This window comes from Equus caballus, chromosome 7, assembly GCF_041296265.1.
Source record: "Equus caballus isolate H_3958 breed thoroughbred chromosome 7, TB-T2T, whole genome shotgun sequence".
Lineage (NCBI taxonomy): Eukaryota > Metazoa > Chordata > Mammalia > Perissodactyla > Equidae > Equus > Equus caballus.
Window position 1 is genome coordinate 82,100,698 of NC_091690.1, and position 18,053 is coordinate 82,118,750.

Sequence of the window (18,053 nt, forward strand, 5' to 3'; positions counted from 1 at the left end):
TCTGCATCCGTGAGGGAGCAGCTCTCAAGGTCTTTAGTGGTTCCCTTTTTTCCTTCTTATTGCTAATGGATTTAAGAAAGATTCCCTGAAGTTGGTACGGGAGTCCTGAGTCGTTTTTCTTATTTCACTACTGTTGTTTTTGGCAAGTGACTGATTTCAAGCTTGCATTGGAATAGTTTACGTCCCTATGTTGTCACATGCAGAGAAGCACAGTGGTGTAGGGAAAGGAGTATGGACTCTGCAGTCCTTCTGACCTGGGATTTAACTAGACCTGTGACCACAGAAAAGTGATTTACCTCCTCTCAAAATCCAATTTTCTAATTAATAAAAAATGACAGTAATAATTCTTCTAAGGGAATATGTGGCGATTAAATAGGACAACATATGAAAATGACTGTCGCTTAGTAGGTATTCAACAAATGTCAGTTTCCCTCCTTTCTTCCTTCCCTCTTTCTGTTCTTCCATGATGATTGAAGTTACACATTTTCATCAGTATGTTTGCAGTTGACATTTGGGCTATTGAGTGATTATATGTGGCCAGGTGGGGTATTTTCCTTCTCCCTCCCTCCTCTGGGTATGGCATATACCTGTCTAAAGGAAGAGAAGATGATAGCATCCTAATATATAGTAGATGCCCACAAGATGGGAGATCTAGTGTGGAAGACCTGATTATTTTTCAGCTAACACACACAGAAGGAAGACCACTACTTAGGCTCTTTCCTCCTTTTTCTTCTTTACTCTCTGAGAACTGGGTAAAGTGGGGAAAGCCGAAGGACTGACTTACCAGTTTCAAACTCATGGACCTCAGGGCCAGGCAAGTTGTAAATGAGTGAAATGGGCAGGTATGAAAAAAGGTAACATCGTTACAAGATCCGTAGGGAATGTCACCTTTACTTTGGCATGAGGGTGCAACAGAGAGTGTTAGGAGAGAGCACAGCCCATTTAAAGGGGACAGCCATTACTCAGCATCAGATAATTATTGCTGTGAGGAAATATGGGTTCTCTATCTCCAGATATTTTCATTTTTCAAGGGAACTCGAAAATATAAATATGTGAAATCTCTTGATTTTTAATCCTTGGCAATTAAACTAAATTCTAAGATAAGACTCTGTGGACCAATCAAAAAAGACTGTGCCAGCAGGATATGGCCTGTGAGCTGAAAGGATCATGGAGCCTGGGGTCACTGGTGACGGAAAGAAGACGTTAAGTGGAGGAAGACTAGAGAGAGGGAGAGAGAAAGCTAGAGAAACAGGACAAATGAGCTATCCTGAATCTCCAGCTCCCTGTGAACTCTGAAATGGGTTAGAATGTAGGAGCGGAATCCCAAGAAAAGGATTGCCTTATATGTGTATACTTAACCAACTGAAAATAAGACCATCTGAAGCAAGCACAGCCCCATATGTACTATTGGGTTTACGTATGATTCTATTTCAACAACCGAAGTTGTCTCTCTTTTGCAAACAATGAATTACTTTAATTTTGCATGAAAGGTATAATACATCCATGTAAATAAGAGAGCAAAGAAGTTTTCTGAATGCTTTTATTTTTGGGGAACAAATATTTATCACTTCTCAGGCTCTTCTTGATGGAAAAAGGAGAGTTAGTGATACATTTGTTAATGACATTTTAAAAATGTGCTTTGGTGTATAGAGCTAATAATGTACATTTTAGGTATGTTAATAATAAATTAAGGTTATAATGGTTGTCATGTTAGAGAAAATAATGAATAGATTAGTCTCAGCAGAAATAAAATTAGTTTTGAAAGTGGATAAGCTGGAGATATCAAAACCTAAAAAAATTAGCCTCATACAACATTCTATTATATGCAATTGTTTGATGAATAATATTCAATTACAGAATGTAATACCGCACACAGTCCCTGACATATAGAAGGTATTCAGCGAATGTTTGTTAAATTTTATTGCTTTTTAACACAGTAATTTTCCTCAGTAATAATTTCTGTAACTCAGATAAAAATAGATAATTGTAAGAGATTTTTTTTTTTTTGGTTTCTTGTAAAAGTATATTCTTCTAGAGAAAATAGCAGCAGCAGAAGAAAGAGAGAGAAGAAAGTATGTGTGTGTTCTAAAAAGTGATTCCAACTCAAGTTATTCAGAGATGAATACTTTGACCCTGTCTGTCTTTATGGTCCCTACTGACAATAAGCTGCCAATATCCTCAGCCTTATTCTTTTTTTCTATTTATTTTGGCTTTACAGAGATCCGGTCTCAAGTCACGGGAATCTCCATGACCTTCGATTGCTAAACTTTTTCTTCCTTCTTTCGCTCTTGTTTTACTCAGAAGGCCATGCCAGGTGGTATAAGGGTTTCCTTTTCAGAGCTGAAGGAAGGATCTGGGCTGTGGAGTCAATAGAGAAAGCTTTGGCCTCGGCGGTTTCTTGGCTCTCGACTCACCTATTCTGTCAGCATGGAGGCCTCTTTACAAACGTGTTCTGATTGGCTCTTTTAGATCCCTGTGCTTTGCAAAGTTCCTTTCTCCCACTGCAATATTATTAGGATGTAACCAGCAAGAAATGCTGTGGGAAGCTTTGGAGGTAGGAGAATAGGATCCAGAAAGAATTGCACTAAGAAGAAAGGAATTTCCTTTGGTGAGCTCCATGGTCCAAAGGTAGCCCTGAGCTGATTCCAGTGAGGAACCGAGGGTGGACTTTCTTGTTTGGTTCTTTGGCCGTTTTAGTTGCCCCATCTGGGCCTAGGATATGCATCAGGAAAGAAATCAGCCTCAGTTGTGTCGTCTCATTTCCTTCTCATCTAAACTTCAGCTTCTAGGCATCGCACTGTAGTTTTGGGTGGACTCTTGGGCTCTTCTGGCTTGTTTTCAGTTTTCTTTGCTTCCTCATTAGGGTTGCTCTCATTGGCCTTCTCCTCTTTCACTACTTTAGTTTCAATCATTTCCTTCTGCTGATTCTTGTTTGTAAAAGGGAAGGTCTTCACATACCTGCAGGCATAAACATAAAATTCAAGCGAGAGACTTCTATGTAACACATATAACAACAGATAACGCTTTGTCTGCGATGGCCCATGTTGGCACAGTACACTGTGTACCTGGGTACCTTTATTTCAGAGAGATGCTAACACGTGCACTCTCAAATACATTAACACATCCCCACCTTAATGGATTCATTTAGATGGGACAGTAAGTTCACAGAACAAACTTTGGGCTGACCTCACAACCCTCCCACCAAAAACGAAGAATTGAAAATCAAATAAAGCATATACCTTTTCCCTGTTTGTCAGTCTTTTCTTTTTGTTTTTTGATTTTCAAAGGGATAACCATTGACCTATATCTAAAGGCTGGATGACATGTGTGTTCTTAAATCATAGGAGAGATTGGGTGGTAGGGAGGAGAGGTGAGATGAGGGAGAAAATTTGCAGCGTAAGAGGACTGCTGTCTCCATTTTGACCAAGAAAATGCTAATAACAACCCAGGAAAAACAAAGTTACGTATGTGACAAAGATTACAGGACTAATGATGTGCCAACAACCCTACCTTTTGACATAGCAAACTGCGAGACCAGCTGCAGCAGCAAAGAAGAGGAGAGCAAGAATTAGCAGAGCCGTGGGAACACCTGGAGGAAACAGAGACATGGCCAGTTGGTCCTTCACGTACATTTCAGTACACATGAGCACTGCTTTTCTAACAGTTCATTTCACAGCGTGATCAAGGCAACAGATAGTGCAGGAGAATAGCCTTCTCTGTAAGCACACAGAGGATGGGATGTTGGGCCCTCATTTTCTTCTTTGCTTCTTGCCTGTAGAATCCTTGGCCTTGCCTCTTGTGCTCTCTCTATTCTATAAGTTGCAATATGACAGACTTCATTTCCCCTCTGTGGCCTTGAGATGATAAGTTTGGAGCTAAAAGTGTAAGACCCCTACTTTTAAATAGGAAAACAAACTTTCCAAAACAAAGTGTAGGCATTTAAGATATATATGTTAAAAAGAACTTCTACATATTAATAGATAGTAAATTACTTTTTAAAGGCTTTGTTTTAAAAGTGAAGCCATTTTATATTCATAATTTTTAGTTTAATAACCAAGGTTCTTTAGAGTCCTCAAGTTCTATGGTTTTATGAAAGTTGAGTTTGCAATAAGCCTTTATTGTATTTGGCAGGTCCTGAGTGCCCGATCTGGTGACAGCCTAGATTCTATGCATTGTCTGTTACACACAAATACACACACACATGCACATAATGCAGACACAGAAAGCTTTTACCTCCAAACCCAACAGCTTCATTCTTGAATGCTACTTTATTTGTAATGGATGATTCAGTTTCTGTAGATATGGTGCTAGTTTCCATAAAAGCTTCCGTTATGCAAATTAATTTTCTTTTCCGTGGAGTAGAAGTGGAAGCCAGAGCTGCAGTGGGAGCAAGAGCAGGTGTAGTAGAGAAAGGTGCATCAGGAGATGATGCTGAGTATGTGCTGTCACTGACAGTCATTTCTCTTGTGTATGTGTCATTTTGAGTGTTGAATATGGTATCTTTGATGGTGGTAATTTCTGGAATGCATGAGTTAATCCAAGTATCTGTCAGGGAAGGGAAAAATGAAATAACAAATAAGTATGGCAACAGCTTACTAACTGGTTTTCCTGCTTCTAGTCTTACTCCCCTCCAAACCCCTTATATTGTGGGTGGAATGGTCTTACAAAAATGCAAATCTAATCAGATGACTTCCTTCCTTAGAATCCTTTGGTGACTGCCTCCACTGCGTGGCCTCAAAGACCCTCCATGATTTTGGCCTCTGCTGACATGACCCATCTCCTCTGATCAGTCTTTCTCTTATTCCTCCTGCCATGTTGAAATTCCTTCAGTTCTTTGATATGCTTTCTCTCATATCCAAGCCTTTGATCATGATGTTTTTTCTTCACTCTTTGCCCCCTCTTTCTTTAGCCAACCCTTCCTTATCCTTCAGGTCTCATATTGAATATCTCTTTCTTAGGCAGACTTGATGACTAGATTGGGTCCCTGGGCATATGTTCTTGTACCTCCCTATACCTCCCTTGTCACGGTTCTCATTATACTGCTCCCCACTGGACTGTGAGGTCCTTGGAAGCAGAAACCCTGTCTGTCTTGGTCATCATGGTATGTGCACTGTGCCTGCCTCATAGTATGCACTCAAGACATATTTGATGACAGAAGGAAGGAAGGAAGGAGTAGATGGGGAGACCAAATATACACACATGTCACCACTTTAGGACAAAGATCTACTAAAACCAGATTTCTCTGTGCTCATAAAAAAAAAAAAGGAAAAGAGGAAGGGGAGGGGTGCAGGTTTGCTATTCTATCTGTTGAATTTGATAGAGAGGAAACTAATGTTTGTTAAGCATCTTGTTCTGAGTCAACCATGGAACTTCATTTAACAATTTGATCAAACTCTCATTTATATAGGAGGAAACTAAAGTTCAGAGAAACTGAATGACTTTCCGAAAGAAACATGACTAGTAAATAGCAGAGCCATGAAATATATTATGATAGGCATCTATTTTAAACCCCTAGTTATTTGTGGTGGTGGGTAGCATCAGTTGGAATGTTAGCTATGAAAAAAAGTTATTCCATTTTTGAAAATTAAATAAATTACCAATCAAGAACATGGCTGCTACTGATAAAACATTTTTGACCACACATGTACTCAGTCAGAATTTTCTACTTTTCATTTTACTTTGAAAAGAGCTCTATTCAAATAGACATTATCCTTGACCTCTGCCCTGAACTTTTAATTACGTTACCCATTTTGAGCACATGCTAAATTCTTCCTTCAAAAAATGAGCATTCTTGAATATCAGGGGGAAAAATATGCTGAGTGTAGTATACTGTGTTAGGAACTGAAAATACAGAGGCAAACAAGGTATGGTTCCTGTTTCCAAGAGACAGAGATATTTTGATAAGGGTCAGGGAGGTCACCGGGGATTCACAGAGGGGACAGCGTTTGGGCAGGGTATGGGGGATTAATGCATTCAGTCAACAAATATGTATTGAGCTTCAGCTCCGTATCAGGCACTGTTCTAGGTGCTAGGATGTGGTACAAACAAGACAAAGTCCCTGCTCATAAAGGGCTTATAGGCTATTGGAAGGATAGAGATAATAAAAAAATAAACAAATAAGCCAGACATCTCAGAGGATGGTAAACGTTGAGAAGCAAATGAAACAAGGTAAGGATTAAACTGGTAGGGGTAGGGATGGGAGACAGATACTCTGGATAGGGTGACAGGGTGATAAAAGAAAGTCTCTGTGGGGAAGTGATACTTAAGCTGAGACCTGAATGATGAAAAGTAGCCAGTCATTGAAGATCTAGGGCAAAAGCATCCGAAGTAAAGAGGACAGGATGTTCAGGAGCCTGAAGCTGAATGAATTCAGCATGTTCGATGAATAAAAGGCCAGGATGGCTGGAACAGAGCAGCAGTTTATCTAGTAGGGAGGAGGGAAGAGAATATCCCAGTCAATAGGAATAGCATGATCCAAGAATCCAGAAGTTTGAAAGTGTAGTTATGTTAGAAAAATGACAAGGAGAGCAGTGTGGTTGGAGAGGGGTGTGTGTACTTGATTGGGAGCATGAAAGACTGAAGCAGGAGGTGAGACTGTGAAGAGAGATTGGAGCCAGAGTATCACAGTTCATAGCTGCCGTGTTGGAGTCTATTCTGTAGGAGAGGGAATTTTCATCTGGGGTCCACAAACCTCCCAACTGATATACAACAGTTCTCATATATGCCCACTTTCATGTGCAAAAGCCTTCAAAGTTTACATCATATTCTCAAATAGGAAGTCATCCAAGGGCTGTGGAGCAGAGGAGTAACATAATTATCAGTGGAGGTATGTGGAGGATGAAAGGCAGAGAGGAGAGAGTACAATCCAGGAGCGAAGAAGGAGCTTACTGCAATTTCACAGAAACAGGGAAATCCAGCAGTATTGGAATGCTAAAACTTAGATCTTAGAGATCTTCTATGGAAAAGTGATTCTCAATCCTGGCTACAGATTAGATCATTTGGGGATATTTTAAAAAATATTGATGCCCAGGACCCACCTGAGCCCACGTTATTGAAGTGTGGTCGTGACCATTTTACTGTGTCATTTTACTGAGGATTAATGAGATGTAAATGTGTAGGGCCTAGCATAGTATATGGCATAGTAGAGGAGATCTATAAGAACTAGTTTCCTTTGCCTCTCTGTTCATCAGGTGTAGCCGAGAGGCCACAGTATGAGGGAGCAACAGCAATCTGGTTCCATGATGCCTAACTGGTTGAGGGTGCAATGCATCTCACCTGGAAGTGTTAGGACCTGGCTCTCCTTCCCCTCCATATACGTATACATATATGCATATAATACATACATATAATATATACTATACATATAATTTCTCTAGACTGTACCAAGTGCTCTGATAGATATTGAACACAGAGTGTGGTTGGAGTTCAAGAGGAAAGGTAGGAGTAAGGGGTATGGGGAGGCTTCCTGGACAGGTTGGTCTTGAGATTTGAATAAGGAGTAGGAGTTAGCCAGGTGGTGAGGAGAATGGGCATCGCGGCAGAGGGAACAGTAGGAAACAAGTGGTGCACACAGAGCACTAAAAGCATGTTTGATCCCCAAAGCTCACGAAGATGGCAATAAGAAGGATAATTAGGATAAGGTTGAGGGACAGGGTTAGCATACTCTGATCCCCAGACCTCACAGGATAGCAATGAAAAAGGAAGTTATGAAAACAAAGAAACCTAGGGTAAGTTTAGGATTAGTGTTAGGACGAGGGTGAGGGTAACCCTGATCCTCACAGAGGTGGCAAACCGAGGCCGGCGAACTTAATTCATTTCAAAATAATAGTATAACCACACAGAAGAGTGAATTGCTGCAGGCCACTTTTGCCTACAATTCTCAGACAGTATATCCTTGGAGGGATATCTTCTGAGGACTAGAGGAAATGCAAAGAAATCTTAAATTGCACTCAGTAGGTTTATTATTCCTAATAGGATTGGTTTTATAATTTTGAAACTATCATAGGATAATAAGCTGTATTAATATTATTTATTGGGTACTAAGATTTTCCATATAAGAGAAAAAAGATAGTATAAAACAAAGTAAACTAAGTATAAAAACAAGGTAAACTAAGAAAAAACTTGAATTGTTAAATTTGAGTTGGAAATATCAATACAAATTGATAACTTTTAAATATATATTTGTGTGTGTGTGTGTGTGTGCGTGAGAGAGAGATTCTTCTTTATCAAAGAATGCCAGCTAATACATGCAGAAGGAAGACTAGATTTAGAAAATCACCATTTTGCAGCCCCACATATAGTTGATTCCAGCAAGGATCATCAATGGCTGCTTACGCTATTAGGTAAAGTTGGTTGGGAGTCAGAATATTTGAATGGTGCCAAAATATGCCACTATAGATTATATACTCATTGCAAAGGGGAAAACATATCTTTATGAGTTCACTAGAGAAGTCTGGCAGTCACCTTCTTACTCAAATGATCAAAGTTAGCATGTTAAAGAGGTACATACCGACATTAAGTGCCTTTTCTTGGGATGTGATCTAAAGTACGTGATATCATCTATGAAGTATTTTTGCCAAAAATATTGAACATGAGTCTAATCAAACCTCACTTGACTTTAAGTGTACAGGAAATACAGGGGATGGAAGTACAAGTTCAATGAAACCATGAAGAAATGCACGAATCCAAGTCCTCTTCCCCTGGCTCCTTTTTGTTTAGTCCAGAGGCTGGGTATCATACCATCACACTGACAGCTGGCAGGCAGGCCAGGCAGTTAAAAGGCCAGGCCATTTGATAGGCTGGGCTAGCTATGAGATAAGCAGGCATGTGAAGCACCTGTTCCCCAGCCAAAAGTCATAGGTGGAAGGGGCGGAGGAGAGAAGGAAGGTGGTGAAGAAAATGTTGGAAGAAGCTTTGTGTTCCAGTCTTGACTCTGCCCCTATCTGTAGGACTTTGAACAAGCCAAACCTCCATTCTGAGCTATAGTCGTTTCATCTTGAAGTGAGGGAAGTGGACAAAGCATCTTTCAGGACCCTTCCTAGGCCAAAGCCCCCGGGTTCAGAGAACTGCTTGGACTTCATGTTGCGCTTGGGCAACATAATGTTGCTGGTGCACATTTATCTCCTAATCTTAGAGAATGACTTTGGAATCTATCCTTGTGTATGACTGCTCAGCTGTCTAAGCTTTGGAAGGTCAGATTTATGAGTATGTATGAAGAGTAATAAATCAGATAGAGGTTCTTATGACAAACTGAGAACACGTATCTAGTAAAAGAAAAACTTTCTGAGAAGTCATTTAGGTAACGCCCTTGGGCTAAGGCAGCCAAGGTCTCCAAGCAAGGCTAAAAGGAGAACTGTGTGACCGTGAGCAAATCAGGTCTACTTTCTAGCCTCAATTCCTTCCTTCATAAAATGGAGATTGGCTCTAGTTCTTAAAAATGTCAAATGCAGCATCCGACATCCCCCTCCTGTAAAAGAATGTGAGGTAACAGAAAGAGCATAGTTTCAGAGTTCGATGTGTGTTTGAATTGTTATAGGAATGAGACCTCAGACAAATGTACTTAGGTCCTCTGAGCTAAGTTTTTTCATCTGTAAAATGGGGATGACAAAGCCCACCTCGTCGGGAGATCGTTCAGGTACAGTGAGATAACTTAGGACATCACTCTGTCCACAGTGGATGTTTCCTCCCCGTCTTCCTGTTTATCTTGTAGGATGGAGAGGGGAGCTGAGGGAGCCTCCTGGGATGCCCTCACTCTATATTCCTCTAACTTTTTTCTCTAAGCGGCACACTGCCACCTCTAGCCTGGTCACAGAGTCGGTTTGGGGAGGATTAAATGACCGTCACCATTGCTTCTGCTGCTGCTCAGCGTTACTCTCCTCAGACAGGTCATAGCGCTAGACAAGCCCCGAGAAAACATGCCGCGTGGAGAGGCTGCAGATTTGACTCACCAGATGAGTTGTGACAATACGCACTGAACTTCACACTGAGAGAATTTCTCCAAACCAGGACGCCCATCCCGTTCTTCCCACACCTGGGGTTCGGGACAATCCGAGGGATGACCAAGACCTTATCTTTAACCCATGCATAACTGTAACAGAATACACATTAGTTGAGTGGACACATTTATCTCTATTGCTGAACAAGAACACAGAAACAAAAGAGCTCCAGGAGTGTTTGTGAATCCAGCTGTTTCTCACCTGCAAGTCTCAAAGCCAGACCTCCAGGCTGCTTCGATCTGGTCTCTGCTGGCCAAAGTTAGACCCAGCAGCCTACAGGCCTCCTGGGCTTCTGTGAAATTCAGCTGTTCCCTTGCCTTTCTGTTCACAAGGGTGACCCCCACAATTCTGCATGGCCTTGAGATGGAAAGCTCTGCAAAACAATCACAGAGGTCCTCAGTTTGCTGCTGTCCTTGTTCCCAGCCCTAGGCTCTCCTCCCTAGCAGAGCATTATTGTCTTGATACAGCAATGAGGTCCTTGTGGCCTGAACTGAAGTTTAGAGGTAACAGGACACAGGCCAGTCGTTTCCCACAAGGACATCTTGCTGGGTTAGGCGGGTGCTCGCTCTGGTCCAAGTTGCACCTCTCAGCAGATCCGAGTCCATCGCCTTGTTCATTACATGGAGGCTTTCGGCTACCAGTTCCTAGGATGGGATCTACGTGATGTAGTTGCTCCGAACTTTTTTGGAGTCTATAAAATGAAGGGTCTGAGGCTTTGAGAAATAGAATTCAGGGCTCCAGTTAATAGAATAACCGGTTAGTAATACTCAAACTAATGTGGGCTGGGGACACCACTATTTCTGAGATGGGCTGAAAAATGTTGCACTTGGTATAACAGGATGTGAGCTTTCTCAGTCCTGGGTCTTCTCTGACCATTGGGGGGCAGGCTTACTCAGAAGTTCCTGGAGGAGCCGGGCAGCAAATCTTGCATGGAAGAGAAACTAAATAGAGGAAATAGTTTTAGAATCAGACCTGGATTTGAATCCAGCCTGTGTGACTTGCTAGCTCTGTGAACTTAGGCTAGTTATTTCATCTCTTTGGGCCTCAGTTTCCTTATTTATAAAATTGAGGGAGTAACAATGTCTATTGTATAGGGTAGTGAGAGTTAAATGAGTTAATTCAAATAAAAATGCTTAGCATAGTGCCTGCCATATAGTAGATGCTCAATAAATCATAAATAACATTTTATCATTATAACCAAAGCATTTTGGTTTTAGTCTGCTAATGATTGATCTCCCTGGGGAAGCTGAGGCAGTTGAATAGTTAAAATGTAAATAATATTTTACTCAAAATCTAATGAATCTGAGAGTTCTTTTGTTCCCTTCCCCTGGTATCTGGGATTTATAAACCTATAAGAAATTGCAAAGTTGCATTGCATTCAGGTACATTATTCCTATTGGGCTTCATCCACAAAAGTCCATAAAAAGACATTTCAATTTCCCAATTAATTCCTTGTACACAGATCTATGCATTGGATGCCCAGGCAAATGCTTTGGCCACTTTCTAGTTTGGTATTTAAAGGAAGTTTCTTCTTGCAAACACAGAAGGAGTATATCTAAGTCCTCCATATGACCTTGCTGTGCTCTGGAGCAGGAGGCTGGGAGAAGGGATATATATATATATTATGTGCAGTATTTGTGAATGGCCTCGTTTGCCTCCACACCCTGCTCTCACCAAAAGGGAGACCAGAGAACCAACACCCGATATGAATGTGACAAAACACCCGTTATGACTGTTATGCGCTAACATTTATACCAATACTCATATTAATACTAACACTAATATTAATTCCAACATCTATCATCTATTGATGTTATTCTGTTCCAACCCCTGTCTCTTTAATAGAAAACTGAGGCTCAGGGAGATTAAGTAACTTTCCTAAGCCTAAGGATTAGAGCAACAAGGGGGTAGATTGGGAGCTATCTGTATCCAGTCATGACTGACTCTGAAACCCCAGTTCTTAACTAGAACTCTGTTCTGTTTCCCACTGTGCTACAGGGAGAAGATGAACACACACACACACACACACAAAACTAGAGCTGAACCTCAGGGCACACCATTTGTCCTGGGATTTGGCTCATTTAGCCCATGAGCTTGCTATTGCTCAAACCTCTACGGCTGTTCCTTTGGGAATACCTGTAGAGAAGGTTTATTAACTACACTATAAAGTTCTCTTGATACTCTCTCTTCATACCTCATTTTTACTCTAAACATTATGAGTAATGACAGACCTATTCCGGGCAACAGACCTCACTTTGAGTATTTCTTCTATTGTTAATTGGCTGTGGGACCTTGGGCAAGTCAGCATTCTCATGTGTAAAATGGGCATGGTTATATTTTCTTCACAGAATTTTTGTCAGAATTAAATTAGGTAACTTGTACCTAGTGGAAGCTGGGTTCATAGTAGGCAGTCCACAAATATTAGTCAATTTTGTGCTTTCCTATTTCATTTAAGGACAAAAATAGGGAGCTGGAATCCAAGGGGTGCTCCAGTAACCCCTTCCTTAAGATTTCTTAGCAAACAGCAGGCATAGTAGACATAATGTATGCTTAGGAATCAGACAGAGCTGAATTCGAGCCCAAACTTTACTATATCCTGCCTGTGTGACATTAGGCAAGTCACCTAGCCTCACTGAGCCTGTTTCTTCAACTGTAAAATGTCTTCTTGAGAATAATATATATGTAATATATAAAATATATATAAATACTAGTATATAATATATATGTTATAACGACTGACAAACAATAATGTACAACTGAAATTTCACAAGATTGTAACCTATCATTAACTCAATAAAAATTAAAAAATATATATATGTGTTATACTAGTTCCCATCTAACCCACTCACCGTCATCAGCCACCTTTTCCCATGGTTCTGAATAACTTTCGGTTGTTTCCAAAAATTTAATTTCCTTAGGAAACTTTTGCCATTATTGAGGATGGTCCAAAGAGTGTGATGAAGTCAAAGAACAATTTCCAAAATAGTTGAGTAATGGCAGCATTTTGGGGAAAAGTGAACAGTCTCCCCAGGAGGATTTCAAAGAGGACCAAACTTACTCAAAAGCAACAGTTCTGGTATTTGAAAAAAAGTCCATCACATAACCCTAACATTCTTTATAAAATTAAATACATCAATATATGAGTCAACTCTGCATATCTGTTCCCAACATATTTTATATCTCAGGCCGTCTTTCACAGAGAAGCATGTAAGTTTTCTTTTAAAGTGCTAAGATTTTTATTTGCCCAAAGCTGTAATGAGTGATGTGTGGTTACAAGTTTTTGCCTACAAGGCAGAATGAGGTTACCATTTAGGCATCTTAAAAGCCCAGAAGTCATTTCAAGTCATTCCTTTGGTAGAGAGCTGATGACTAATTTTCAAACCTATATTTTCACAGATTTTTTTCAGTTAGTTTGTTATTTACTGAATATTAAAAACATATGCATTCCATGATAGTTAGAGTAAAATTGAAATTAAAATAATTAGCTGGCACTTCCAAAAATATAAAACAGGCCAATATTCTGTGAAAGTTAGCCATTTTTCTCAGGCTTAGAGATTGCTTAAAATTTACACGATCATGATTTGCTTTTTCAGTGAAACACTTTTAAAAACACATGCTCTCTCCTCAATACTCTATTTCAAAACATTCTCATTAAAAATATTCCATAACCAAAAATAAAAGGCAAGGTAACATGAAAGTAAATGTGAATCATTTCGGTGAAGTTGACCATAGGGTGAAAATATTTCTGGCAGAGCAATACTATCAATCAGATCTTCTGTTGACATTAGGGTCACTCCTACTCCTAGCCCTCCACAGTCGAGAACTGAGCAGGCTTAGGACTGTGTAGGGTCTCACCTTGTCTCAGGTTGGCAATCTAGTAATAAACTTACCATCTACTCGGAGAGAGCCTTGGACCAGGAGCCTTGTGGTCCAGATGGCGACAAGAAGCAACACCAGGCTGAAGCACTTGGCCATTGTGCCAACCTCTTCAGAGCCAGAGAAGCACCTCAGATGACCACCGGCAGTAAGAGTGGCAGACAATCACCAGTCTGGATGGAGACTTCTGGAAATACGTTGGGGCCCCCACTGCTCCACTTCACAACTGAGACATCCGGATTTCCCTGCTTTCAAGCTTCTGACTTGTCAAGGTCACTGGGGGAAATGAGTGACATCCCTTGAACGCCCAGGCTGTACTTTGTGGATGGCTTTCTGGAAAATTTAGCTAATGCTGACTCAGAAAACACACAAATGAGGAAGGCAGATAGCACAGTGTGAACTGCTGAAGGTTTCCCTAATTCTCATCTTCCCACCGCCCACCTCCCCCACCAGCTCAGTTCTCACACGGTCCATTGTTATTGCCTGTGGAGCCCATTCATTTATATACTCCCAGGAATGTCTTTGTCTCTAAAGGAGATTGGGCACGGACCATTGCTTTTTTTCCTCCCATAATCCATGTTTTTTTTTTCCAGCTGCATATCCTTGGGGTCTGTGGGGGGATGATACTGAGGCCCATGACTGCAAATGCCTATTTAAATATCGAAGACAGAGTATTCTTGCCTCCCTTTGGGACTTCTTTTATGCATTTGAAATTTTGACACCATTACAGGTGATTCTTTCTTCAAAGAAACCAGACACATAATAAAATTCATTTTTACAAAACATAATTCGGGGACAATTTACAAAATTAGTAATTTTACACTTTATAAAAGGGTTTTTGACTTTACAAGAGGAATCGCCAGAGGGGTTCTTTGTAGAATAACTCTCTCTTTAATAACTTCTTTAATATTCTGGTAGACCAAACTTCAATTTAGACTTCCCCTTTCTCATTTGGTGAATATGAGCTTTATCTGTACTGTGTTGGAGCTGACTGCACTGTCTATTTTCCCAGCTGGATTTTCAGTGGTTTGTTCCCCAAGGTAATTATGGAATTCTGGCTTGAGAGTAATGCCTTGAGCAAAGGTTTATGAGTTTTCTCCCAAATGAATGTCATTTATAGGAATAGTCTGTGGTTAACTAGTTCTCTTCTATACACATGATATTGGTCATAAGTTAGATATCTGTGCAGAAAATACCAACAACGAAAGGAGAGTCTGCTCTACACAAACACAGGGGATTCGCCCTCAAATAGCTCCAAAATCTAACTATCTTTAGATCTCCTTTCTTGGGTGAGCACAAGCTCCAGGCTATGGGTACCTCAGAAACATATGTGACTCCTTCACCACGGAGCCAGGTAGACAGGAAGGCAGGAATCATGTCCTCTTCCTCATTATCCTTAAAGCCAGCATCACGCCTGAAAGACAGCTAGGCTTCACGCATTTGATCAAGTGTTACAAGAAGAAAGAAGGAAGGAAGACAGGAAGGGAAAAAATGAATTATGGAAGGCAAAGCTTTTGATGTGGAAATAGCTTCTGAGAAATGAGAAGATTGACCTAAATTTTGGAAACTATTTCCTGGAAGGGGAATTATTAGATAAAGGGAACTTGTATGACTCACTTGTAAAAGTGAGTTTCTAGAAGAGGAACAATCTTATATTTGGATATCCCTATTGAGAGAGGTTAAGCCACTGTTGGAAAGTGATTGAAAATGCTTGATGGAAACTTGCTGCCTCTCTTGTTAAGCGTGAATGTACTCAGTCTTAGCTTCTAGGCCTCTCCCTCTAGATAAGTTTCTGGAGAATTTGGTGCTAAAGGCTAAAGTGGAGAGCGATAAAGAAAATATTGCCAGGTAATCTCTCCTCGCTGTTTTGAGAAAAGTGTTCAGGATACGGAAAAAGAACTGGCAGCACCGTCCACTTCTAAAGTAACAGCTCAAGCTGTAATCAAGGGGAACCTACAATGGAAGAAAAAAGTTGTAGAATTAGAAGGGAAATTTCAAAAGTTAAATGAAAATGAAGAGAACAACAAGTTTTAGAGGAGAGCAGGAAACATGGACTATCCAGGCCAGTTTTCTTGTTCCCTGGATAAGGAATACATGAGTCAAAATGATATTTAATCTGATATATGCAAATAAAAATTTAAATAGGGTAGATATTTTTAAATGTGGCATAAAAGAAGGAAATATGGTACAACCCAGAGTCTTGGACTGAGGGTAATATCTAAATTTTAGTTTAAATTCTAATACTAATTAGCTGTGTGACCTTGAGCAAGTTACTTAACTTCTCTGGGCCTCAGTTTTGTCATGTGTCAAATAAGGGAGGTGAATTGTGTGAATGTAAAAGTATCATAACAATGCAATTCTATGGTACTGAGATTAGTTGCTTTCTAGAATACGTAGATAGGCAACTATATTAGTCAGTGTTGTCTAACTGCCATAACAAATAACCCCCAATCTCAATCCCTTAACAAAATAAAATACTTTTTATTTTGTTATTTCTTTCATGTTATAATCCAGTGGCTGAGAATGGTGGTAGTGGTAGGTGTGTGTGGGGGGTGGATATTTTACCATAGACAATTACTCAGAGACTGTTCTGGTCTGCCACCACCTGGTACCTCAGAGCCCTCCCCAAGATCTACATGGAGCCAGCAACCAAGGGAAGAAAGTGTGGAGGATTGTGCCAGAGATTGCTTTAGGGGCCAGACCTGGGACGTGGCTATTTCACTTCCACTCATATCCCATTGGTCAGACTTTGTCATGTGATCCATCTAACTGCAAAGGAGTCTGGGAAATGTAATCTACCTGTGTGCCTAGGAGTAAAAAAGAAAAATGATTTGGTCAACACACAGCTGTCTCTGCCACAGTTTACCCTTCTGATCACCTAATATGGGGCTCAATGTTCCTCCCACACATAGAATATAGTCACTCTGTTCTCATGAGAGACAATCCAAAGTCCCATCCAGCTCAAAGTCCATTACTGCTGCGTTATGCTCAGTCTTCCCTATCAGGTCCAGCTGTGGCGCTTTGTGGTCTGGTAACCCATGAACTAAGAAAGTTATATGCTGCCCCCAAAATGCAACGGTGAAGCAGGATCTGGATAACCTATAAAGGAGAGGAATGGGAGACACAGCAGGCACGTGCCTTAGCAGTTCCGCAATACCAATGAGGAGACATTATGAAGGCCACTCTATCAGTTTTCTACTGCTGCGTGAAAAATTACAGCAGATGTAGCAACTTAAATGACATGCATTTATTATCACAGTTCTGAAGGTCAGAACTCTGGGTGGGCTCAACTGGGTCCTCTGCTCTGGGTCTCACAAGACTGAAAGCAAAGTGCCAGCTGGGCTAGGCTCTCACCTGGAGGCTCTTGGGGAAGAATCCACTTCCATGCTCGTCAGGTTGTTGGCAGAATTCGTTTCCTTGATGTTGTAGGAGTGAGGTCCCCGTTTCCTTGCTGGCTGTCAACTGGGGTCCATTCTCTGTTCTTAGAGGCAGCCTGTGTTTCTTCCCATGCAGCCCACTCCATTTCCAAAGCAGCAGCGCCCCTGTGAGTCCTTCTCGCACCTCTGATCTCTCTGACTCCCACTTCTACCATTAGCCAGACAAAGCTCTCTGCTTCTAAGTGCTCATTTGATTACACTGGACCCACCTGGATAATCTCCCTTTTTTGTGGTCAGCTGTACCATATGACAGAACAGGAGTGATATGTCCTATTCAAAGGCTCTGGAGATTGGGGCGGGACATCTTTGGGGGGACGTTTTAGAAATTGTGCCTACTTCAATTACCTACCTTTGATTAGATCTTGATTCTGCTTTCTGGGAGAAACTCCCATGTCTTGTGTCCACTGTTCTCTGTAGCCCTTCATTGTACAAACACTTTGGCCACACTTGAAGTGGGAGTTAGGGAGTATGCCCTCCTTGAGGTAGCACAGCTTACTGCTAATGTAAGCTTAGGATCCCAAAAGTTGTTTTCCAACTTGAACAATAAAGGAGTTCTTAGTTCTGGCTGTGTTTCTTTGTAAATACAATTCCCCCACAAACTTAGATTTCTTTTTTTTTTTAAAGATTTTATTTTTTTCCTTTTTCTCCCCCAAACCCCCCAGTACATAGTTGTATATTCTTAGTTGCGGGTCCTTCTAGTTGTGGCATGTGGGACGCCACCTCAGCATGGCTCAATGAGCGGTGC

At 40.8% G+C, this 18,053-nt stretch overlaps 1 protein-coding gene and 1 long non-coding RNA gene across 5 annotated transcripts in view; one reads left to right on the forward strand and one right to left on the reverse strand.

Annotated features, from left to right (window-relative positions):
• LOC106783422 (uncharacterized) overlaps positions 1-18,053 on the forward strand; it is a 72,900-nt gene that overhangs the window by 27,362 nt on the left and 27,485 nt on the right. The window lies entirely within an intron of this gene.
• On the reverse strand, positions 1,527-15,264 carry LYVE1 (lymphatic vessel endothelial hyaluronan receptor 1). Of its 2 annotated transcripts, XM_070274771.1 has the most exons (7): positions 15,189-15,264; positions 13,886-14,147; positions 10,197-10,368; positions 9,948-10,087; positions 4,234-4,545; positions 3,511-3,589; positions 1,527-2,958 (listed from the first exon to the last, which is right to left on the reverse strand). In XM_070274771.1, the coding sequence occupies exons 2-7, from the start codon at positions 13,968-13,970 to the stop codon at positions 2,772-2,774; spliced, it is 975 nt and encodes a 324-aa protein (XP_070130872.1). In that variant the 5' UTR covers positions 13,971-14,147; positions 15,189-15,264; the 3' UTR covers positions 1,527-2,771. The 2 variants fall into 2 exon arrangements, with proteins under 2 accessions (XP_070130872.1, XP_001504970.1); XM_001504920.5 differs by lacking the exon at positions 15,189-15,264 and having other exon boundaries at positions 13,886-14,369.